The 25,782-nt window shown below is 36.1% G+C and overlaps 2 protein-coding genes across 7 annotated transcripts; both read left to right on the plus strand.

The window, feature by feature from the left end:
• Positions 1–1,968: 1,968 nt before the first annotated feature.
• Positions 1,969–8,758, plus strand: LOC134303696 (uncharacterized). Its single transcript, XM_062989170.1, has 13 exons — positions 1,969–1,978; positions 3,190–3,315; positions 3,514–3,704; positions 3,820–3,850; positions 4,531–4,611; positions 5,182–5,403; positions 5,507–5,700; positions 5,876–5,897; positions 6,325–6,381; positions 6,955–7,043; positions 7,308–7,338; positions 7,481–7,621; positions 8,046–8,758. Exons 1-13 carry the CDS (start codon positions 1,969–1,971, stop codon positions 8,165–8,167), a joined length of 1,317 nt encoding a protein of 438 aa, XP_062845240.1. The 3' UTR covers positions 8,168–8,758.
• A 2,695-nt stretch (positions 8,759–11,453) lies between these two features.
• Positions 11,454–18,649, plus strand: LOC134303258 (uncharacterized). 6 transcript variants are annotated; one of them, XR_010007635.1, is made up of 17 exons: positions 11,454–11,681; positions 12,082–12,130; positions 12,949–13,056; positions 13,453–13,563; positions 13,793–13,993; positions 14,096–14,289; positions 14,480–14,507; positions 14,666–14,715; positions 14,838–14,862; positions 15,557–15,612; positions 16,504–16,552; positions 16,800–16,997; positions 17,074–17,264; positions 17,405–17,432; positions 17,506–17,557; positions 17,637–17,688; positions 17,842–17,929. XR_010007635.1 is itself a non-coding variant. In XM_062988611.1 (16 exons), exons 2-15 carry the CDS (start codon positions 12,124–12,126, stop codon positions 17,514–17,516), a joined length of 1,257 nt encoding a protein of 418 aa, XP_062844681.1. In that variant the 5' UTR covers positions 11,454–11,681; positions 12,082–12,123; the 3' UTR covers positions 17,517–17,557; positions 17,637–17,932. The 6 variants fall into 6 exon arrangements, 4 of the variants coding, with proteins under 4 accessions (XP_062844681.1, XP_062844683.1, XP_062844680.1 ...); XR_010007634.1 differs by having other exon boundaries at positions 17,506–17,688; XM_062988611.1 differs by having other exon boundaries at positions 17,637–17,932.
• The last annotated feature ends 7,133 nt before the right edge of the window (positions 18,650–25,782 follow it).

A 25,782-nucleotide genomic window follows, 5' to 3' on the forward strand; every position in this document is an offset into this window, starting at 1 on the left:
CACAAAAGTGAGTACACCCCTCACATTTCTGCAAATATTTTATTATATCTTTTCATGGGACAACACTATAGAAATAAAACTTAAATATAACTTAGAGTAGTCAGTGTACAACTTGTATAGCAGTGTAGATTTACTGTCTTCTGAAAATAACTCAACACACAGCCATTAATGTCTAAATGGCTGGCAACATAAGTGAGTACACCCCACAGTGAACATGTCCAAATTGTGCCCAAAGTGTCAATATTTTGTGTGACCACCATTATTATCCAGCACTGCCTTAACCCTCCTGGGCATGGAATTCACCAGAGCTGCACAGGTTGCTACTGGAATCCTCTTCCACTCCTCCATGATGACATCACGGAGCTGGTGGATGTTAGACACCTTGAACTCCTCCACCTTCCACTTGAGGATGCGCCACAGGTGCTCAATTGGGTTTAGTCCATCACCTTTACCTTCAGCTTCCTCAGCAAGGCAGTTGTCATCTTGGAGGTTGTGTTTGGGGTCGTTATCCTGTTGGAAAACTGCCATGAGGCCCAGTTTTCGAAGGGAGGGGATCATGCTCTGTTTCAGAATGTCACAGTACATGTTGGAATTCATGTTTCCCTCAATGAACTGCAGCTCCCCAGTGCCAGCAACACTCATGCAGCCCAAGACCATGATGCTACCACCACCATGCTTGACTGTAGGCAAGATACAGTTGTCTTGGTACTTCTCACCAGGGCGCCGCCACACATGTTGGACACCATCTGAGCCAAACAAGTTTATCTTGGTCTCGTCAGACCACAGGGCATTCCAGTAATCCATGTTCTTGGACTGCTTGTTTTCAGCAAACTGTTTGCGGGCTTTCTTGTGCGTCAGCTTCCTTCTGGGATGACGACCATGCAGACCGAGTTGATGCAGTATGTTGCGTATGGTCTGAGCACTGGCAGGCTGACCTCCCACGTCTTCAACCTCTGCAGCAATGCTGGCAGCACTCATGTGTCTATTTTTTAAAGCCAACCTCTGGATATGACGCCGAACACGTGGACTCAACTTCTTTGGTCGACCCTGGCGAAGCCTGTTCCGAGTGGAACCTGTCCTGGAAAACCGCTGTATGACCTTGGCCACCATGCTGTAGCTCAGTATCAGGGTGTTAGCAATCTTCTTATAGCCCAGGCCATCTTTGTGGAGAGCAACAATTCTATTTCTCACATCCTCAGAGAGTTTTTTGCCATGAGGTGCCATGTTGAATATCCAGTGGCCAGTATGAGAGAATTGTACCCAAAACACCAAATTTAACAGCCCTGCTCCCCATTTACACCTGGGACCTTGACACATGACACCAGGGAGGGACAACGACACATTTGGGCACAATTTGGACATGTTCACTGTGGGGTGTACTCACTTATGTTGCCAGCTATTTAGACATTAATGGCTGTGTGTTGAGTTATTTTCAGTAAATCTACACTGCTATACAAGCTGTACACTGACTACTCTAAGTTATATCCAAGTTTCATTTCTATAGTGTTGTCCCATGAAAAGATATAATGAAATATTTGCAGAAATGTGAGGGGTGTACTCACTTTTGTGATACACTGTATATATACGTACACCGTATATATACTGTGGAAATTAGAAATACACATATTCCACTCACTAGCTTTGCATATCAGTTGTTGATAAGACAGTAATGTTTTAGAACTGCTGGAAACACTCCTCAACTGGTAGATCTGGTCCCCCAGTGCTTAGTTTGCCTACAGTTTTTGGTCAATTATATTATGTCACAAATAAGAAGAACATGCCAAGTTAAATGCCGTTATGGACGTTTCTACACCACAGATTTACATCAACCAGGCATAACATTATAACCACTGACAGGTGAAGTGAATAACACTGATTATCTCACATCACGGCACCTGTTAGTGGGGGGGATATATTAGGCAGCAAGTGAACATTTTATCCTCAAAGTTGATGTTAGAAGCAGGAAAAATGGGCAAGCGTGAGGATTCAAACGAGTTTGATGAGGGCTAAATTGTGATGGCTAGACGACTGGGTCAGAGCATCTCCAAAACTGCAGCTCTTGTGGGGTGTGTCCCGGTCTGCAGTGGTCAGTATCTATCAAAAGTGGTCCAAGGAAGGAACGGTGGTAAACCGGCGACAGGGTCATGGGCGGCCAAGGCTCATTGATGCATGTGGGGAGCAAAGGCTGGCCCGTGTGGTCCGATCCAACAGACGAGCTACTGTAGCTCAGATTGCTGAAGAAGTTCATGCTGGTTCTGATAGAAAGGTGTTAGAATACACAGGGCATCACATTTTATTGGTTGTGGGGCAGCAAAAGGGGGACCAACACAATTGGAAGGTGGTCATAATGTTATTCCTGATCGGTGTAAGATTCATCAGGTCACAAGGTTATATTACACAGTTATGGACAATTTTGCATCTCCAATTCACCTCACTTGGTTTTTGGGCTGTGGGAGGAAACCGGAGCTCCCGGAGGAAACTCACACAGACAGACACGGGAAGAACATGCAAATTCCACACAGAAAGGACCCGGACCGCCCCACGTGGGGATCGAACCCAGGACCTTCTTGCTGTAACCTCACTAAACCGGTTATGAAGGTGAAAGGCAGAGTGACGCGCCTGACATTAAAACGAAAGTGAAAGTTCATGTTCCTGCACAGTCGCGATTTGTAAATGATCCTCAAAATCCACAAAAAACGCGTCTGTAAATCTACAATCTACACATCAGCACAGAAACAAGATCCAGGGTCTGTAGTTGTGATCTGTTTACTTTTAAGTGACAGAAACAGGACCGTCGAACAGAGGCAGCAGCTACACAGGTGAGTCAATCTGGATTAAATACCGATAAATATCTGCATTAAACGGTTTCTAATCGTTTTTAATGATAACTAATGATAAATAACATGTGAGGCATATTTGGACCCATTTAATAAATCAAAACTAAATGTTCATACGGTCCTGTATGTTAAATATATCGACAATCGTGTCTTCAATGGTGTTATACCACAACTCCCACCTTATGAAGGGGTTGTAATGATAAAATCCCAACTAAAATTACATTACTCATAGTCTTTTCTTTTTATTCCACAGGAAAAATGCAGTGTGTTCTTTCAGGAAACAAGTATTTTATCCTTCTTATTGGAAAGACATTGGATTCTTATAAATCCATCATAGTTTATCTTACAAAAGAAAGACCAGATCTGAAGGAGGTGAAATCAGTGGAAGAATGTGATTTTATTCTGGCGTTCTGTCCCATTGTTTCCCGAGCTGGAACTGACATTGAAATAGCACTGCAAAAACTTGACAGCATCTCAGGTACTGAACCATGTTTTCAATAACACTGAGCATTGAGGTTCACAGTACATACATCAATACATAGCAGTAATTACAGTACTTAAGCATTCTGATGCACCAAGCCTGCAGTTCTAGGTATTTCAAAATAGCAAAATAATGAACTGCATACACAACAAGTAGCTTTTGTTTACTGAGTCAATTTCTTAACTGTTTTTATAGGCAATAAACCTACAATTCTAGTGGTGCTGCATTATACGTTAGATCCAGAGTGTGTTGTACCAGAAAGCACAAGAGCTGTAAAGAGAGCAAACACGATCACAGTCGACTGTCTGTTCTATGATGAGGGATTCCTGAAGTGCCGTAAGAACAACGAATCACTGGCCACAATAATAACGCAACTAAACCATCAGGTACTTTTCTATATTACTTACAAACTCAAGGTTTATTACTAGTTGTGACTGAAAAGTTAATTTGGTGTCTCTGCAGCAGAAAGTATGTGTACTTATTTGATCTCTTCACATTTAGGTATCAGGAAATGGTACGATTCCCAATCCAGGTACTTTCTTCTTTGTAATATTTCCTTAATCTTGTTTTTATAAATTTACAGTCAGTGTGGGGGTCACATACCAAAGTCATCAGGGGGGACAGTCATAACAACACGACAGCACAGTTGTTTGTTTACTTTGTCATATTATTAAGACTTTCATGCTTGATAAAACCAAAGGACTATTGAGGCATTTTGAAAACCAACATACAGCTAAGCATCAAAAAAGAGCTTTGTCTCGGCGAGAGCTCATGAGTCTTCCAGCATGAACATACATCACAAACAGCCAAAATGCATGAGTACAGAACAGTTTACAGGCACCCTTTGGACCAGAAATTGGTGCAATTTCACATTTCACATTGAGGGTTCCAATATTTTTGTCCATGTCATTTTATTTCCTGAGAATATATTAAAATAAGAACTTGTATTAATTTTATTTATAAAAAGTTAAAGATATTTCTTGAACAAAGTGGAGAGGTACCCATACTTTAATTCAGGTCTGTATGTTAAAACACTATCCTTATTTTCAGATTGAGATAATTAACTGTTCCTTCCTACTCCTTATTAGTATAAAACCAAGGATGTCACTTTAGACATTGTTGATGTTCCCAAGCTGGATGTATTAAAGTGCTTGGAACATTTAATGGTAATCTAGATAATAAAGCATCTTTTTTTGCACTTGTGTGACACAGAGAACATCCTCAATAAGACGACCAACGTGGATCAACAAGGGCCAGTGGTGACTGGCTTTCAACAATCAAATAAGAATGAAGGTATTACAGACTTCAAACACTGAGTATGTTGCAGACATCAAATTCTTTATATGTAAAAAAAACATGCATTTTACAAAATGTGCCAATGTTACTCTCAATAGGATTTGTATTTTTTTCTTTTCTTCTTTAAATAGCGTATTAGAGACCGTATTAAAGACGTACAGCAACACATTTATTTACATGAATTAAATGTAATATTTGAAGTAGTAGTATTAGTATTAGAGAATAATGGAAATTATAGGTTCAGCAAATCAAGTGCTCAGGTGGCGCATTGGTAAATTACTCTAGCTATCTGGCCGTTTGGACGTCTATACACAGACATGATTGGCTGTGTCTTTGGTGGGAAGTGCTTTGGCAATGCTGTTCTCAAGCCCATATAAATATAAAGAGGGTTTAATTATGAAGATGAAGGGCATCTGGTGTAAAAACTGTGCCAATTCAGGTGTGCAGACCAAAATGATTAGCTGCGGCGAACCCTAAATACAGGAGCAGCCAACAGGAAAAAGAACGATTAAACGAGTACATCAAGAAATACACCAATAAGCCTTTTTATTTCTTTCTTATCTACAGTAAATGCAGCAGAATTTTCCGGGAACAATTATTTGCTTATTCTAACTGGAAACACACTAAAATCTCATGAATCCTGCATACATCATCTAAAAACAGAAATACCAGATCTGAATGAAGTGAACGAAGAGGATAAGTGTATTTTCATTCTGGTTTTCTGTCCCATCGTTTCCCGAGCTGGAACTGACATTGAGGCCGCACTGCTAAAACTTGACAGCATCTCGGGTACTGAACCATGTTTTTAATGACACTGAGCATTGAAGCTTACAGTACATACATAGAAATAGCAGTAATTACAGTTCTTATGTATTCTGATGTCTTATGTTAGTCACAAAGCCTGCAGTTCTAGTGGTGCTTCATCACACGTTTGACCCAACGTTTCCTGCACCGGACAGCAGCAGAGCTGTAAAGAGAGAGAATGTCATCGCAGTCGACTGTCTGTTTCATGAAGATCAGGGATTACTGCCCTGCCCTAAAAATGACGAATCATTGAAACAAGTTATAAACTATATAAAACCTCTGGTACGTATTTGTTTGGTTTTTACTTCGGTCGATGTTTCTATTTTTTAGGAAATAGAAAAGCTGGTAATATGTTGTAGCTCTTTACATTATTTGATGCACAAGTTAGTAATATTTAATAAAGAATGATGCATTAATAGCAGGTTATGATTCTTTGTATTTCTTTGACCTCTTTTAGATTCCAAGACACATCAGTTCAGGTAGTTTTTGTTCTTATTTATAATTGACCACAATTGTTTTTTTGTTTTTTTTATACTGTCATGACTAGCATCATAAACATGTACAGTAGTTCACTGATTTTAAAGTCTATTTGATCTTTGGTTGGGTAATAGAATTTTTATTAAGAAAATTACAACTATTTCCTGTTAAATCTAGTGTTATTTGAAAGTAAGTCATTTTTAGGTTGATTAGTAGGTTTCAAAAGCTTATTAAAGAAAAACGTTGAAGCTACAAACTTTTAATCAGCATTTTAAAATATTCCCGATGTTTAATAAAAAGTTGTGAACTGCTTCAATACTGTTAGTTATAATTTTTTTATTAAAGGCAACGCTTTCTTGTTGAACATTTAAAAATAACCTTTTCAGGACTTGATGTGCCTTTCTTTTTTCCCTGTCTCACATATTTAAGGACCGGCTGACAGTGATTTTGCACAATCATGTCAAGGGGATGAAAACACCTTATCTGGTAAGTGTATAAAAACACACAATGTTTTTTTATTTATTTTAATTATAATTTTTTTTATTTGCTAATGTAGAAACACTTGGGTGGCTGTGATCTGGTACAATAACACTCCATATTGTTTTGACCATTTTTATCATATTTATAATTCATATGTTAACAGATATCTAACATATAAACATATCGATCTCTGCATTGAATGTTCTAGAAGAGTTTTAATCTGGTGTACTCGTTCTCTACCCCCCCCCCCCCCCCCCTTTTTCCAAGTTAGGCTGTAGTTTACCTGTTCTGTCTCTTCCAATTAAATAATACATCTCTGTCACATTACATATTCAATAATAAGATGAAGGTAACTTAAAGACCCCATCATCATCACCTAAGAACGATAAGACAAAAAAGTTCCAGACAAGAGCGCACATTCTGATGAAAAACGACAAAAATAATGAAAACAAACATGAAACAGGCGAAGGGGATGGAAATCTTGAAGATCCTCATAGAAAGTGATGTTCATCCTGATATGATTTATCTTTAATATATTAAATGTAACTTTATACTAAACAGGGTGTGTTTTCATTTTAGAGATTTACTCGTTTGATCCAGATTGTTCTGTACCACTAAGGGATGGTGATTTTAACCTAGTTAAATCAGTGAGAACATTTGTATATGAGGTAAGAGCTTAGAGACTTCTGTCTCCTCTCATTTAACTGAGACACAACCAGTTTGTATGTGTAGGGGGGCAATTACTTTTTAAAACAGGGTTAGTTGGTGTTGGATGATTTTTCTTGTCTTCAGGGTATTTTCTGTTTACTCAGTCTTTAATGACACTTTAGGTCAATGTGCAAAGCATTTTTATTAATGAATGGAAGCTTTTTAATTTGAGATTCATTTTGGATAAGGCTCATTCTTGATTAATTTATTCTTTTTCTCTTCAGGGATTTAGCTGGATTTCAAGGTTATTTTCAGGTATTTATTTATTTCATTTCAGTTTCCTCCTAACACTAAACTCTGTATATATTCTTACACGCTGCACCAATCAGTTTCTTCAAGTAGACACATGTTCTATTTTACTGTATAGCATTACATATTTTCATTATTATATAAGCAGGGCAACAGCAAAGTAATGAAGCTCAGAAAAAGGAAGAGAGGGATGATGACCAGAATGAGGATGATATGAAATCAGTAGAGAGCACAACACATGAAAATGAGAGCAGAGAAGAAGACAACACACTGGAACAAAACAATTCTGGTAAGAGTTCTCATGGTTCATCTAAATGTGTGGATTTATCATCAATACCTTAAATAATATAATGCTTGGACTAATTAAACTAGACAACATTTTTCCATATTGCTTATATACATAGTGAAAATGCACTGAAATCTAGACACCTTTACATGCACACTCAACCTACACATTGTAAAGCTTGACTCCATTCTTAGCTTTATGCTCCATTATATTACATTTCAAGATTTGCCCCATCATGATCATACTGTCTCAGATTTAAGTGGAAAGTTACTATTTGTGGAAGACGAGAGTTAAATAAAATGCTACACAAGTAAATAAATAGATAATAAATGGTAAACCTATGAGAATTGTATGATTTTTATATACATATATAACTAGGACCTTAAACAGATCTTGTATAGTATTAATTATCTCCATTGTGTTTCAGATTTCCAAGATGAACCAGAGGAGGAGAAGGCTGAAAGTGCTATGGAAAGTGCTGCTGGAGAAACTGAAAAATTCTGGGATGAGATGAAGGAGAAATACTATGATCCGATGAGCTGTTTATAAACATCATTTTGGAAAAGACTGATAAGGTTGTTTGATCTGAATTCAGAACATCATGAATATTCTACAGATGTGGGGAGCAGACAGAGAATTTGGTGGAAAAATTACTGCAGGACGTTGTATCTTAGATTTAAGACTTAACCAGTTCACTCGTTTAACCAGTTCACCAGTTTGTGCTGATGAAGTACTGATTGTTGTTTATCACACTGGGTTTCTGGGGATGTAATGCTAACGCTATTTATCAATTCTTGCACTACATGAATAATATCTAGTTCGCATGTGAATAAGAGTAAATATATGAACATGTGAGCCAATAAATATATATGTGTGCATGTGTGATATATTCTGTATAGGGTATGTCTGTTTCCCCCTGGTCATTTAAACTCATGATTAGTGTTGCATGTCTGACCACTGTTATTGCCAAGTTTTGGCAGTTTTTGTCCGGTCGTCTGTAAAAGGAACACAATTTTCAGTTACATGACCTACCATTAAACATGGTGAAGTACGACACTGATAAGCTAATCCAAAATAAAAACACATTTATGATTACGTATATGCCCATGCTGCTCTCTTCACAGGTGCTCATGAAGGGTTTATAATAAAATTGTAAGAGTTACAATGACTTCTGCAACTGAATGGTTGGAACACATTACTCTGTTCCAAAGTATGTGGGTTTGAGGGGTTTCTTTACAACCAAAATATTGCTTACATGCTATTGTACACTATTAAATGGGAGGTGTAGTAAATCTTATAATTGGATCAAGGTGGATCAAGGTGAAAACTATCAGCCCTCGGGAAGCCGTCAACACTGATCACATTCAGGATTCTTCTATTTGATCAATATAACTATTATTATAACTATTATTAGTGTGATTGCCTATGGGCAAGCACACTATTGTTATCTTATAGTCATATTATTCTTCTTATTTTTCCACCGTTTTTTGTCCAGCTTTCTTCTTCCGCAGTTTTCGAGATATCGACCCCGTTCCAGCGCCAAATCGTCCGGCCCATACGGGAATGGACTGCTTGTATACAGCTTTTTGATCCGCCCGCCCGTTCACCCGCCACGCCCGCTTTTGTAGCGTTTTTTGGTCCCATTGACTTCCATTCATTTTTTAGAATGGGATTTTCCTATACCTGCCCTCGACTCAAATCGAGAGCTAGGATTTAAAGATAAAGTATTTACCCCCCCAACCTCCCAAACACACACTGTACCTCTTCTATACAGCATTTAGATACGCTCACTTCCCACTGATGTAACCCCACTCACATACAACATTTAGATACATTCACTTCCCACTGAGCATGGGGATTCGAACCCACACCCACCTGCCACGCCCATTTTTCAGCTCCATTCACTTCCATTCATTTTTCTAAAGTTTGAGATATCAACGCTGTTCCAACTCTAAATCAAAAACCCCAACTGATGTAACCCCGACTCAGATACAGCATGGGGATTCGAACCTACGCCCACCTGCCACGCCCGGTTTTCAAACCCCATTCACTTCCATTCATTATTTTAAAGTTCGAGATATCAACGGCGTTCCAACTCTATATCGTAAAGCTCACTGATGTAACCCCGACTCAGATACAGCATGGGGATTCGAACCCACACCCACCTGCCACGCCCATTTTTTGTCCCCATTCACTTCCATTCATTTTTTGAAAGTTCGAGATATCGACGCCGTTCCAACTCTATATCGTAAAGCCTACTGATGTAACCCCAACTCAGATACAGCATGGGGATTCGAACCTACGCCCACCTGCCACGCCCGGTTTTTGTCCCCATTCACTTCCATTCATTTTTTGAAAGTTCGAGATATCGACGCCGTTCCAACTCTATATCGTAAAGCCCCCTGATGTAACCCCGACTCAGATACAGCATGGGGATTCGAACCCACGCCCACCTGCCACGCCCGGTTTTTGTCCCCATTCACTTCCATTCATTTTTTGAAAGTTCGAGATATCAACGCCGTTCCAACTCTATATCGTAAAGCTCACTGATGTAACCCCGACTCAGATACAGCATGGGGATTCGAACCTACGCCCACCTGCCACGCCCGGTTTTTGTCCCCATTCACTTCCATTCATTTTTTGAAAGTTCGAGATATCAACGCCGTTCCAACTCTATATCGTAAAGGTCACTGATGTAACCCCGACTCAGATACAGCATGGGAATTCTAACCCACGCCCAACTGCCACGCCCGGTTTTTGTCCCCATTGACTTCCATTAATTTTTTGAAAGTTCGAGATATCAACGCTGTTCCAACTCTAAATCGTAAAGCCCACTGATGACACCCCGAGTTGGATAAAGCATTAGGATACGTGCGCCCGCCCGACCGGCACATGGCAATCACACTCGCATTTTCTCCGGAAATGCACTCTCTAGTTATAATTGTTGTTTTCTACAGGATACCAACCTTCTACCTTACCGGCTGTGTCAGTGCAAACAGAGACTGAGCACTGAGCTGAATTCAGATTCGGTTTAAATAATGTTTAATCCACCTGTTGTGCATTAGCACTAATGAGGTCATTAATGAGCCCCTGGAACATGTAGTTCTTCTCTACTAATACTACTGTAGTTATCCTGCTCAGCCCCCTGCTGGTACACAAGGGTGTCACAGGACAGTTCGTTCACATACATAAACAAAAATGTAAATGGCAAGCTTTCTTCTATCTGCATCACATAACAATTAAATATAAAGTTACACCATTTTACACATGAACTACATGATAAATTTAATGGAACTTGTAGTATTCCTTACAAAATAACTAGTAATCCATCTCCCCATAGCCCAGAAAAGTAATTATCCTCTTAATTTCATAACAGCAACTTTCAGGAGCAATTACTATTGTTTTTTTTATTAGTGTTTCTTTCATTCAATGTCTTACTAACTCACTTATTCACTCACCTACAGGGACAGATTACAGAAACTGTAAACCTTTAATTTAGTGGCTTAGTAAATATGACAAAAATGCTCCAGTTCCCAGAGTTTCCAGAGTGATTAGTTAATGACTAATTCTTGTTTGTGCTTTGTCAAAGTATTTTCGAACTACCGTTATCCTTTATTTACCTTCATAATGCCCTAGTCAAGTGGTAGCAGTCATTGTGTGTGACTTTGTGTGTTTTATCTATTAAAAAATAAAAAGGAATTTTGCTCCTCCTTTACAATGACATCAAGATAAACACAGCATACAGTAAATAGTTACTCGTCTTCCACACGATGGCGATTAGTACATTTTAATGCGTTTAATGTTTAACTAATGATAAAGTTTGTGATATACTGTAGGTCACATCTTATAAACTCGTGTACGATCCAGAATCTTGTGTATTCCGTGTGTAATTACAAATAACTCGTCTGTTCAGATCATGTTTATAATCCTGATACACAGTGAGTGTAGAACTACAGGACCGAGGTTCCATTACATTACAATAACACATGAGAGTGACGCACACAACAATCAAACCGAAAGTGAAAGCTTTGTTTCTTACTTGAAGCTCGACAGAACATTTGCTGTAAGTAAAAGCTCACAAATAGATTAAAAACATTATATATATTATTATATATATTACACAGTGTGTGTGTGTGTGTATGTGTGTGTGTGTGGTGTAAATGAAATGTTCACTATGGAAGCACTTCTGTAAGTCGCTCTAAGAGCGTCTGTCTGCTAAATGCTGAAAATGTAAATGTGTAAATGTCAGTAATGCAGTCTGACTAAACAATAGAGTCTGAGTCCATACACACACACACACACAGAAACACCCTGCAGCTACTCTGGGGAGTCCTGTTTATTACATGCTTGTTTATATGCAAGTTTTTAAAGTAATTAATACTGGATTTTAAAACTGAGACCTGTATAATGTAAAACTGTTTGGCAGAAATTGGGTATCTGATCGGTTTGTTTTTTGTAAACAGGGTAACTGGAACTGTGATTGATCACCTCTGATTCAGATTCAGATGATTGGTAAATTGGACCTAACACAGTCATAACACATTAGGTTACTGCAGTCACTTGATATATTTGTAATTCTTAATTAAACTGTGCAAATTTGTAGTAAAATGAATGCAAAAATATTACTGCTGATCTAAATTAAGCCCTCAGCATGTCTCTTACACACTCGTTTACTTGCTAGATTATTTTTGCATTAGTATCATGTTTATTTACCATTGCTGCATCAGTCAGTTTATGTCATTAATTTATACTCTTTAAATATACAGGGACAAAAAAACAGAAATGCATCGATGTACAAAGTAAAGTAATGTCATGCTCAAAATGAAAAACGAAAGTAAAAGGTCTGTGTTTCTTACTAAACTCTTTACAGAAAGTGGGTGCTGGGTAAATGCTTCCAAACTAAAATATGACACATGATATTACACACAGCATCGATTTTAAAGTATTGAACATAGTTACAAATGTAGAAATTTTAAGATAAATATGGTTAAATGGGCTTAAAACTTCTAAAGCATTTCTAATAAATTTGTATCTGTATATGTCAACAATAATGCTTACACCAGTTATTTTTGATAATTTTTCCTAACAAGTCAGTTAAGGCTTTACAAGCTTCCTAAATTTCAAGTTTGAGTTCTATCATTATTTTCCTTGCCAATTTCTTAATGGCAACATTGCAAGTCCAAATTCTTTAATTAATTTCTTTTTAGTGACTAACTGATTAAAACTGACTGACCAAAAGACCCCCCTGACTTGATATAATGTATAATGCACTTCTAACATCCATAAATCCAAATATGCTTTGTGTAAAATAACTGTTCTGATAATTTTAGAAGCAGGTCAACAGCCAAGTAACATGGAAAATAAGTCAACTAAGAACCTCAGTGATTCTGACTGTGACATATTTGATCTAACTGAGGAACCCGAATCGTTTCCAAAAGGTAACAAACACAGAAAAATATTCCAGGTATGAGCTTGAATAAAAGGGGTCTTGAATTTACTAAACCAATACATACCTGTTTTCCTCTGCAAGTCTTCAAAATGACTTCAGTGTTGAACAAATTGCCGTTGTGTGTGATTCTACATAGATAATTGTAAGACCTTTACAAATGTTAAAGTGACACCCCTGACTTCATAGAATGTATAATGCATTTTTAAGATCCATACATCCATCCATACATTATTTATGTTCTTTTAATTTAACTTAATGTCTTAATTATCAAAAATTGTGACAAATATGCAAAAACAAAGACTTATTCAGTATGAATGTATGGAATTATGTTTTATTTCTTTCTATTTATACTTACAAAATAACTTTGTTATGTTTCAAATAACAGTAGAAGCAGGTCAACAGCTAAGTAACATGGAAAAAAAGGTGACTGAGAACCTCAGTGATTCTGACAGTGATCTAGTGGATCTATATTATGAAGCGGACATGTTAAAAGAAGGTGACAAAAATACACAAATATTCCTGGTATGAGCTTAAAAGAAAGAGATCTCTAATTTATCACACTACTACATACCTGTTGACTTTTGCAAGTCTCCAAGAGGATTTCAGAATTTAACAAGTTGTCATTGTGTGTCATTCTACACAACATTATCATTACATATTTCTGTGTTACATGTTTTATGAGCAACGACTGATTAATAATATTTTATTTAAATGTGTGTTTGCAGGAATCAAGTGTTTTATTCTTTTATCTGGTAAAACACTGAATGTAGACAGGAACTTCATAGATCACCTTCAAAGACAAGTACCACAGCTGAAGATGGTGGACAAAGTGGAAGAGTGTAATTTCATTCTGGTTTTCTGTCCGGTTGTTTCACGAGCTGGAACTGACATTGAAGCAGCACTGAAAAAGCTTCAGAATATTTCAGGTCTTTAATATTTGTAAATTATCTGTGCCTTCTAGTACCTTTTGCATTATTTTTTTTCCAGTAAAAATATTAAAGTTTTATGTGCTATTTGTTGGTTTATAGAAACAAAACCTGCAGTTGTTGTGGTGCTTCATCACACATTTGATCCAGATTATGTTGTACCAGACAGCAGCAGATCTGTACAGAGAGAGGAAACCATCACAGTCGACTTTCTGTTCCATGAAGATCAGGGATTACTGCAGTGCACCAGGAATACTGAATCATTAGCCACAATTACAAACCATTTAAAACATCAGGTATATTTTTACTTATTTTGTGGATGCATGTTGTTTATTTTATTTGATTTTAGATCACTGGTACAATCAAGCTGACATGCAGCTACAGATTACTAATAATGCTGCAGGCTCATAATATAATAATTAAAATTTTATACTGCTGTCATTTAAGGTAGCAAGATTTCTATTGATTATCTTTTCTACTTTTTAGGTACCAACAACTAGCTTGAATGTTCCAGGTAGTTTTTATCTAGTTCATTATTCTTGGTTTGTTTATTTAATGAGCTATTTTCACATTTTAGTTTAAATCTACATTATGTTAATACATGGCTTTTCTATGTTTTATTAGTTTTTTCACTAAGATTTGCAATAATAATTTTACTACGTTTATCAACAGTGAGCACAAATGTACAATCATGTGTTTCATCATTGAGTAAAATCCTTCTGGTAATTATTATAAAAATGTATTTTATATAATCTTCTTTAATTCTAATTTTAGAAATTAGCTAAATTTAGTGAAAGCCTTTACCTTGATTATATGATTTTCTTTTTTTTCACCTTCCTTTTAGGTACCAGCAATTGGATGTTTTTCAGGTACATTATATATATATATATATATATACAGTACCAGTTAAAAGTTTGGACACACCTTCTCTTCAATGGTTTTTCTTGATTATTTTCTACATTGTAGATTAATACTGAAGACATTCAAACTATGAAGGAACACATATGGAATTATGTAGTAAACAAAAAAGTGTTAAACAAACCAGAATATGTTTTATATTTCACCAACTCTACCTCTGCACAACACAACTGATGGTCTCAAACACATTAAGAAAGTGCAAGAAATTCCAGAATTGGACTCTTGACAAGGCAATTTAATTAAATTTAATTTAATTGAAAACCATTCCAGGTGGCTACATCATGAAGCTGATTGAGAAAATGCCAAGAGTGTGCAAAGCTGTCATCAGAGCAAAAGATGGCTACTTTGAAGAATATATGTGTTCCTTCATAGTTTGGATGTCTTCAGTATTAATCTACAATGTAGAAAATAAAAGAAAAAAAATCGAGAAAAACCACAGGAATGAGAAGGTGTGTCCAAACTTTTGACTGGTATTACTGTACTATATATATATATACAGTATATATATAAAATGTTATAATATATATAATTTTAAAACATTATACTTGCTTTGTTTATTTAAAGAGTTAATTTCACATTTCTGTTTAAATCTCTATTATTCTGTTAAAACATGGCTGTTTTTAAGATTTGCAATGATTCTTTTAGGTTTTTCAACATGCCCAAATTTCTCATGGTTTACATCAAGAAGTTCAGTCTCACCGGTAATAAATATAAATATATATTATTTATAAACTTTTTAAAATCATAATTTTAGAAATGGGCCAAACTTGATGAAAAGCTGTACTTAATCATAACTACTTTGTCTACATTAAAATTTTTAAAATAATAATGAGCATGGCTGAACCATTCCAGAGTTGCTAGGTCTTTGTCTTTATCTACAGATAAAAAAAATCACATGATCATGCTAAACTAATACCCAAAAGTAAAGACTCATCACAATTACAGATTAGCCACAAACCACCCACCTAAATTGCTATCAAAACAGCTCTGACCCAACATATGATCCTGTGGTATCTGATACCAGGATTTTTCCAGCAGGTCCATCAACTTCTGTACTTTGCAAATGGATCATCCTAATAATAAAATAATAATTATTTAAATGTAATAATAAAAATGCTGCATCCTACTGTGCATCCTAATGCCATCAGGTAAACAATACACACATGCCCAGCCATCCACATGATCCTGGAAAAAACAAAATTCATTGGAGCAGTTAATCTTCTTCCAATAGTCCAATGTCAAATTACGAGGTCTGTGTGCCTATTCTAAGTGTTTTTAACAGTGGAAAGAAGCAAGAATGGGCATTTTTATTGGCCAGCTACTATGCAGAAGTGTTTGATGCACTGTGTGACCATACACTTCACTAAAATTATCTGCAGTCTGAGCTGCAGTAGATCATCTACACTTAACTATTATCAGCTTAACAGTTAATATTTTCCTGACAATGACATGCATATGTGTAATGAAATAGGCATTAACAGGCAGATTTTAGGGTGGTGGTTTTAATGTTTTGACTGATGAGTGTATGGTAATTTGTTTCTGCTTATAAAACCTGTATATCCAAAAACTACAATTAAACACATTTTTAACAGGAGCCTATAACATATGAAGAAATAAAGATTTCAGAGAAGCCAGGAAAAGGTAAGTATGATATAAAGTAAGTAATGTACTGTAGTAAGTACAAACTGCATTTCTAAAAGAATTTGGATATTTTCAAAATGCATGAAAACATGAATGAAACATGTTTCATTATTTCTCTTGATTTTTTATTTAACTGACAAACATACAAATAAATCATTTTAAATGCTTTGGGTAATTTTGTTTTGTACAATTAGATTACTGTGATGTAGTGACAAATTATTAATATTTTATTTAAATGTGTTTGCAGAAATCAAATGTTTTATTCTTTCATCTGGTAAAACACTGAACATTGATAAGAGCTTAATAGATCACCTTAAACAAGTACCACAGCTGAAGATGGTGGATAAAGTGGAAGATTGTGATTTCATACTGGTTTTCTGTCTGGTTGTTTCACGAGCTGGAACTGACATTGAAGCAGCACTGCAAAAGCTTCAGAATATTTCAGGTCTTTAATATTTATACCTAATTTTTACATTTTAAAAACATTTACTAAATTGTTTGTAATTTCTGTATGTTTATAGACACCAAACCTGCAGTTCTTGTGACGCTTCATCACACATTTGATCCAGATAGTGTTGTACCAGACAGCAGCAGATCTGTACAGAGAGATAAAACAATCACAGCAGACTTTCTGTTCCATGAAGATCAGGGATTACTGCAGTGTACCAAGAATAAGGAATCATTCACCAGAATTATAAACCATTTATTTCAGGTATATTTTTGATCAATTAAAAAGATGTTTAATACATGGATCACTGAATGAAGACTGCATTAATAAGATTCATATTGTATACTGTTGTCCTTTAAAGTAGCAAGATATCTATTGATTTTCTTTTCTTACCTTCTTTTTAGGCACAAAACTCTGGCTGGTTTTCCTCAGGTAGTTTTTATTTTGTTCATTTTTAAACATTATTGCTGCTTTATTTATTTATTTATTTATTTATTTAAAATAGATGTCCTGTAGTATCCGGTACCAGGACATTACCAGTTACTCTTTCAACTTCTGTAAGTTGCAAGCAGATCATCCAAATTATACAATAGTAACAAGAAGTTCAACTCATATAGCACCTTTTACATACCCAAGGACATTATAGTAAAGGAATACTGGACCCTACAGTGCATCTTACTGACATTAGGTAAACAATACACACATGACCAGTCGTCCACATAATCCTGGAGAAAACAAGATTTGTGGGATGATGCAATCTTCTTCTATTACTCTGATGTCCAAATACGATGAGACAGTGTAGTATACTTAGAAAATAACTTTATGTTTCTGATAATTGTAGAAACGGATCAACACAAAAGTAACATGGGTAATGAACCGACTGAGGCGCCCAGTGGACCAGAGGAAGGCAAAATAAGATCACAAGAACATCAAGAAAACAACAAGAGGAAACCGAGTCATGATAAAACCACAGATGAACCAAATGTTTCTGGTATGAACTCAAAAAGAAGGGCTCTATAATTCACCACACCAACACATGAATCAGATTCCAGTTTCCTTCTCCGAGTCTGTTATTTCTTTTTGGCTAATAAATATAAATATAAGCAATTAGTATTAATAGTTAAGTAGGTTTATTAAGGTACAGTAAGTCTAATACATAAACGTCCTGCATGTTTGATTACTGATTACAAGATGTGTTTGCTTTGCTTTTGCTTTGGTTTAATCTGTATTATGATGTTGATTATTGTATAAACAGACGATGCATGATGTATAAACTCTTATTAATTACTGTTGTTGGTTTAGGGGCACTGAAAAGATCTAAAAACACCAAACCTACATGTCGCAAAGTCAAAGGTTGTAAACTGTAGTGTTGAATAGTTGAGTATTTTCATTTACTTTATTATAAACCATTATATGGATGTTTAATAGAATCAAGAATGTTCTGAGTAACTGAATAGTTTAGTAGCAGGACAAACACAGAACCCTGTTATGGTTATATAAATAACACACTGCTGAAAGACATAAATTCTTCTGTAGCTACTCAATGTACATGTCAGGATGGACTGGTTTAGATTGTTAGGAGGACTGGGTTTGGTCATGTGAGATGGATTATAATGCTGTAATGTGTCATTAAAATTATTATCAGTGAACTTTGTGACATGGCCTCTTCATTTCCTGTTACTGATCATGATTATTTTGTGTTTTTCTGTAACTATATGGACGGGGCTGGTTTGATAGAACCTTTTAAAAATACCAAAGGTCAGAAAAAGCAAGAATGGTTACGTATTTCTGAGATGTCAGCCACAATTCCACCTTAAATATGATCCACTGTCCAGTGTGTGGACGCCTGACCAATAGTTCTCCCCCACCCCCTTTTTGTGGTCATAACAGCCTCCACTCTTCTGGGAAAGCGTTCTACAACATTTTGAGTTTGCCTGTGTGGTTTTTAAATACATTTGGCCATGTAATGTATGATAATGAGCCTCTGTATGAAACGGAACATCATGATGTGGTGGTGAAAGAGTTAAAAGTGAAACAGCAGCTATGGATAGACTCAAAATAAAAGTGAAACAGCAGCTCTGGATAGACTCAAAATAAAAGTGAAAGTGTTTTGTGGTGTTGCACAGTCATTCAGGAGAACAGGGGAGGTAAGTCAGTGCTCTCATATAACAAACTAAAACTGACTATAATGAGATGTTTTATCTGTATTTAGGTGATTTTGCTATATTTGCTTATGTACAGTTACAGTTAAGGGTGTTAAGGGTGTTAAGGGTGTTGGAGCCACGCCCGCCGAACTGATTAGGTCGTATTGGGAGAACATGTAAATAATCATCCATGCAGGAGCTTGTGAGTCGTCTATCCTTTTCAGGGTAACTATTAGGGTGCATTTCAATCACCCCAGTAGTTCCCTGTGAAGTGGACGACGCTGAGATCATAAACATTTTATGTCATTCATGAGATCCCAAACCCTTCAGACTTCAGTAGTGAGCAAAGCTTCATCACTACACAGGAAGGTGGCAGTAAAGTTTTCCCATCAATCATTGCCTGTAAAATAGGGAGACTAATAGCTTAACATGACTAAATGTACTAACACAATGACACTGCGACACCAAACTTCTTCAATTCATCACTGGTCATAAGTTCTCTCTACTGTTAAGTTGACCAATGAGAGAGAGGATAAAACTCCAACTGGGCACGACTGGATTACACTGGGGAAACAACAATAAACAGTTGATGAAAATTCATGTAACCGCAAGCAGTGGCGTAACTAGGAGCTCATGGCCCCAGTGCAAAAAAAAATTGGGCCCCCTCACCAAATGTCATATATATACAGTATATATCTGTTTTATTCCATAAATATCAGTGTTTGCTGTATATTTTCTGTTTGGCTTGCCATAATAAATGCATAATACGTGCAGCCTATGGGGGGACAGTGAGGGGGGTGGTTGAGTTCATGTAGTGGAGGGGCCCCTCCCTGCCATGGGCCATTATGTCATTATGTCTTTTTTGTTCTGTGCATGAAAGCATCAGAAGACAGAAGCAAATGGACCGACTGGTTGATTACTCTAAAACAATGCTGAATGTCGTGTGGACTGGTGAGTTTCTTAATCATTTGGTTGACAGCTGGTTATTTGAAATCCAATCCAACTAATGTACTAATGTAAAAATGATTCAAGTACTTATTTTATAATAAAATTTTTAACAATTATTTTACTAGGTTTACATTCATTATTACGCTCATTTGTTTCGACATGGATTACACTGTGGACTATATTGGGCTTACAGGTAATACTATAAGTATATCTTTTATATAATCTTATTTAATTATAATTTTAGAATTGAGCTGAACTTCATCAAAGCCTTTACCTAATTATAACTGTTGTATTTTGTCCAGTTTTGCATTATTAAAGTAATTAATAAACATGAGTTTACCATTTTGGCCAGACAATAAAAAATGCATGATCATGATAAAATAATAACCAGAAATAAGGACTGATCACACATACTCATCAGCCACAGCTTTAAAGCTTTAACCTAATACTCTATCAAAACAGCTTTGACCTGACATATGAAGGTGTCCTAAAGTATCTGGTACCAAGTTTTTTCCAGCAGGTCCTTCAACAATAATAGTAATAATAATAATTTAAATGTATATAAAACCTCTCACATATCCAAGGATGTTTTACAAAAAGAATCCCAGAAAAGATATTGCACCCTCCAGTGCATCCTAGTGCCATCATGTTAACAACACACACACACCTGCTGCATTTAACATGTGAACTACTACATGTAATTACCATCAGCCCAATATTTAATAATAATGTCGATATGGACATTTTTGGTGGTGGTTTTAATGTTTTGACTGATGAGTGTATGTTTGGTGATTTGTTTCTGCTTATAAGGCCTGTATATCAGCAAACCCACAATTAGGTTTTAGTTAAACACATTTTCCACCTTTTCAACAGGAGCGTGTTGGAACAATGGCAAATGGAATAATGAGGGTTTTAGAGACACCAAAGCAGGGTATGTATAATATAAGTAAATAATATAAAAATTTAAGTACTGTAGTAAATACAAACCATATACTGTACAATAAATGACTTCTTATATATTTTTTTTTTTATTTGTAAATGTAAATACATCTAAATTAATAATTTAATCCCTGCAACACACTCAAACAAGTTGGGACAGGGCAAAATAAGAATGAAAAGATTGAAAAAAATATATATTCCACAATAAGCAGGTGGCCTAGTGACAGCTAAGAGAATTGTAATTGAACATAAAAGGAGGCTCCACCAAAGGTTCGGTCTTTAAAAGCAAAGATGGCTCACAACTTCGACATTCATGACATTTCTCAATACACGTCTTTCACCATCTACTGTACATTATATTTTGAAAAGATTTAAGGAATCTCAGTTTGTGTTGGGCAAAATCAGAAACCATTCAAGCCCTCAGACTGCACTTCATGATAAACTGTTGTTCTGGTATAAGTGGATCGCTGCTGGATCCACTCTATTAGACACTCCTACCTAGTCGGTCCACCTTGTAGATGTAAAGTCAGAGACGATCGTTCATCTATTGCTGCTGTTTGAGTTCATCAGTGGTCACAGGACGCTGCCCACGGGGCGCTGTTGGCTGGATATTTTTGGTCTGGTGGACAATTCTCAGTCCAGCAGTGACAGTGAGGTGTTTAAAAACTCCAGCAGCACTGCTGTGTCTGATCCACTCATCCCAGCACAACACACACTAACACACCACCACCATGTCAGTGTCACTGCAGTGCTGAGAATGATCCACCACCTAAATAATACCTGCTCTGTGGGGGTGCTGACCATTGAAGAACAGCATGAAAGGGGGGAACAAAGCATGCAGAGAAATAGATGGACTACAGTCAGTAATTGTAGAACTACAAAGTGCTTCTATATGGTAAGTGGAGCTGATAAAATGTACAGTGAGTGTAAAAACAAGGAGGTGGTTTTATTGTTATGGCTGATTGGTGTATATTTTGTTTATAAAACTACAATAGTTAGAGTCCTGGGTGTAAGTATGTGATGTATTACAGTGGTAAATACGGCTATGTCTCATTTTGCAGTTTGTAGCATGTATCAAATTCTGATCACTAGAAAATTTTTTGTACTTTTGTCAGTAAATAAAAGTTTAAGTGATTGCCACTCTGTTTCGTACTACACAGCATTATCAATAGTTATTATTGATTTGTAATATTTTTTTTATTTAAATGTGTGTACAGGAATCAAGTGTTTTATGTTTTCATCTGGTAAAACACTGAACGTTGACAAGAGCTTAATAAAAGATCTTAAAAACCAAGTACCAGGGCTGAGGGTGGTGGATAAAGTGGAAGAGTGTGATTTCATACTGGTTTTCTGTCCGATTGTTTCACGAGCTGGAACTGAAATTGAAGCAGCACTGCAAAAGCTTCAGAACATTTCAGGTATTTAATATTATTTTCAGTACCTTTTGTTCTATGTATTTTATTGTGCAAATTATGAAAGTTTTTGAGATTTTTGTTGTTTATTTAAAGACTCCAAACCTGCAGTTCTTGTGGTGCTTCATCACACGTTTGAACCAGATTATGTTGTACCAGACAGCAGCAGATCTGTACAGAGAGAAGAAACTATCACAGTCGACTTTCTGTTCTTTGAACGTCAGGGATTACTGCAGTGCACCAAGAATAGTAAATCTTTAGCCAGAATTACAAACCATTTAAAACTTCAGGTATTTATATATTTTACTTATTTTGTGGTTGCATATTATTCATATTATAAAATTATAAAATATATATATAAAATTCATATTATATACTATGTATAAGGTATCAGTATTTCTATAAATGTGTTTTGCTTACCTACTTTTAGGTACCAATAACTAGCTGGGCTTTTTCAGGTAATCTTTTTATTATTGTGTGTATTTTTATTTATATTTTAGTTTAAATCTATATTATCCTGTAAAATATTGCTTCACTCGAGGAATCACTAAGATGTTGTAATAATTATTTTACTAGATTTACTGACATCATTATGGTCATATGTCTCATCATGGATTACACCATGGACTACAGCCCTACTGGTAATACTTTAAGTACATAAGTCTATAAATTTGTTATGTGTTGCATTTTTATACCTGACATATGAGGGTGTCCTGAGGTATCTGGTACCAAGTTTTTTTCCAGCAGGTCAACAATAATAATAATAATAATTTAAATGTATATAGTACCTCTCACATACCCAAGGATGTTTTATAAAAAGAATCCCAGAAAAGATATTGCACCCTCCAGTGCATCCTAGTGCCATCATGTTAACAACACACACACACACATTTGCTGCATTTAACATGTGAACTACATGTAATTACCATCAGTCCAATATTTAATAATAATGTAGGTATGGACATTTTTGGTGGTGGTTTTAATGTTTTGACTGATGAGTGTATGTTTGGTGATTTGTTTCTGCTTATAAGGCCTGTATATCAGCAAACCCACAATTAGGTTTTAGTTAAACACATTTTCCACCTTTTCAACAGGAGCGTGTTGGAACAATGGCAAATGGAATAATGAGGATTTTAAAGACACCAAAGCAGGGTATGTATAATATAAGTAAATAATATAAAAATTTAAGTACTGTAGTAAATACAAACCATATACAATAAATGACTGCTTATATTTTGGTTTATTTTATTTGTAAATGTAAATACATCTAAATTAATAATTTAATCCCTGCAACACACTCAAACAAGTTGGGACAGGGCAAAATAAGAATGAAAAGATTGAAAAAAATATATATTCCACAATAAGCAGGTGGCCTAGTGACAGCTGAGAGAATTGTGATTGAACAATTAAAGGAGGATCCACCAAAGGTTCGGTCCTTAAAAGCAAAGATGGCTCACGACATTCATGACATTTCTCAATACACGTCTTTCACCATCTACTGTACATTATATTTTGAAAAGATTTAAGGAATCTCAGTTTGTGTTGGGCAAAATCAGAAACCATTCAAGCCCTCAGACTGCACTTCATGATAAACTGTTGTTCTGGTATGAGTGGATCGCTGCTGGATTTTGTAAATACTGTGTTCACTCGCTGTCCACTCTATTAGACACTCCTACCTAGTCGGTCCACCTTGTAGATGTAAAGTCAGAGACGATCGCTCATCTATTGCTGCTGTTTGAGTTCATCAGTGGTCACAGGACGCTGCCCACGGGGCGCTGTTGGCTGGATATTTTTGGTTGGTGGACGATTCTCAGTCCAGCAGTGACAGTGAGGTGTTTAAAACCTCCAGCAGCACTGCTGTGTCTGATCCACTCATACCAGCACAACACACACTAACACACCACCACCATGTCAGTGTCACTGCAGTGCTGAGAATGATCCACCACCTAAATAATACCTGCTCTGTGGGGGTGCTGACCATTAAAGAACAGCATGAAAGGGGGGAACAAAGCATGCAGAGAAATAGATGGACTACAGTCAGTAATTGTAGAACTACAAAGTGCTTCTATATGGTAAGTGGAGCTGATAAAATGGACAGTGAGTGTAGAAACAAGGAGGTGGTTTTAATGTTATGGCTGATTGGTGTATATTTTGTTTATAAAACTACAATAGTTAGAGTGGGTGTAAGTATGTGATGTATTACAGTGGTAAATACGGCTATGTCTCATTTTGCAGTTTGTAGCATGTATCAAATTCTGATCACTAGAACATTTTTTGTACTTCTGGCAGTAAATAAAAGTTCAAGCTATTGCCACTGTGTTTCATACTATGATGAATGAATAATCACTAAATGAAGACTGCATTAATAAGATTCATACTGTTTGTTGTCTTTTAAAGTAGCAAGATATCTATTGAGTTTCTTTTCTTATCTTCTTTTTAGGCACAAAACTCTGGCTGGTTTTCCTGAGGTAGTTTTTATCTTGTTCATTTTTAAACATTATTGCTGCTTTATTTATTTATTTAATAATTCTGCCTAAATCTGTTATTCTGTAAAACATTGCTGCACTTCAGGAATCACTAAGATCATGCAATGACTATTTTACTAGATTTATTAACATCAGTATGCTTATAGTTTTCATCCTGGTTTACACTATGGATTATAGTCTCACAGACAAATTTACTATATCTATATATCTATCTATATATATATATCTATATATATATATATATATATATATACTAAATTACTAATTTTAGAAATGAGATTTAGTCTTTACCTGATTCTAATCGTAGTCGCAAAGGAGGTAAGTCAGTGCTACCATATAACAAACTAAAACTGACTCTAATGAGATGTTTTATCTGTATTTAGGTGATTTTGCTATATTTGCTTATGTACAGTTACAGTTACGTATAAGGGTGTTGGAGCCACGCCCGCCGAACTGTGATTAGGTCGTATTGGGAGAACATGTAAATAATCATCCATGCAGTAGCTTGAGTCGTCTATCCTTTTCGTGGTAAATATTAGAGTGCATTTCAATCACCCCATAGTTCCCTGTGAAGTGGACGACGCAGAGATTATAAACATTTTATGTCATTTAGTGAGATTCCAAACCCTTCAGACTTCAGTAGTGAGCAAAGCTTCATCACTACACAGGAAGGTGGCAGTAAAGTTTTCCCATCAATCATTGCCTGTAAAATAGGGAGACTAATAGCTTAACATGGCTAAATGTACTAACACAATGACACTGGGACACCAAACTTCTTTAATTCATCACTGGTCATAAGTTCTCTCTACTGTTAAGATGACCAATGAGAGAGGGGATAAAACTCCAACTGGGC

Source organism: Trichomycterus rosablanca, chromosome 26, assembly GCF_030014385.1.
Source record: "Trichomycterus rosablanca isolate fTriRos1 chromosome 26, fTriRos1.hap1, whole genome shotgun sequence".
NCBI classification, from domain to species: domain Eukaryota; kingdom Metazoa; phylum Chordata; class Actinopteri; order Siluriformes; family Trichomycteridae; genus Trichomycterus; species Trichomycterus rosablanca.

Coding starts and splice junctions, on each gene's coding strand:
- LOC134303696 (XM_062989170.1), top strand. Junction 3,705..3,819: donor TAACGCAACTAAACCATCAG/GTACTTTTCTAT, acceptor CTTCACATTTAG/GTATCAGGAAATGGTACGAT. Junction 6,382..6,954: donor GGATGAAAACACCTTATCTG/GTAAGTGTATAA, acceptor TTTTCATTTTAG/AGATTTACTCGTTTGATCCA.
- LOC134303258 (XM_062988609.1), top strand. Junction 13,564..13,792: donor AGCGGACATGTTAAAAGAAG/GTGACAAAAATA, acceptor GTGTGTTTGCAG/GAATCAAGTGTTTTATTCTT. Junction 16,998..17,073: donor AAAGCTTCAGAATATTTCAG/GTCTTTAATATT, acceptor GTATGTTTATAG/ACACCAAACCTGCAGTTCTT.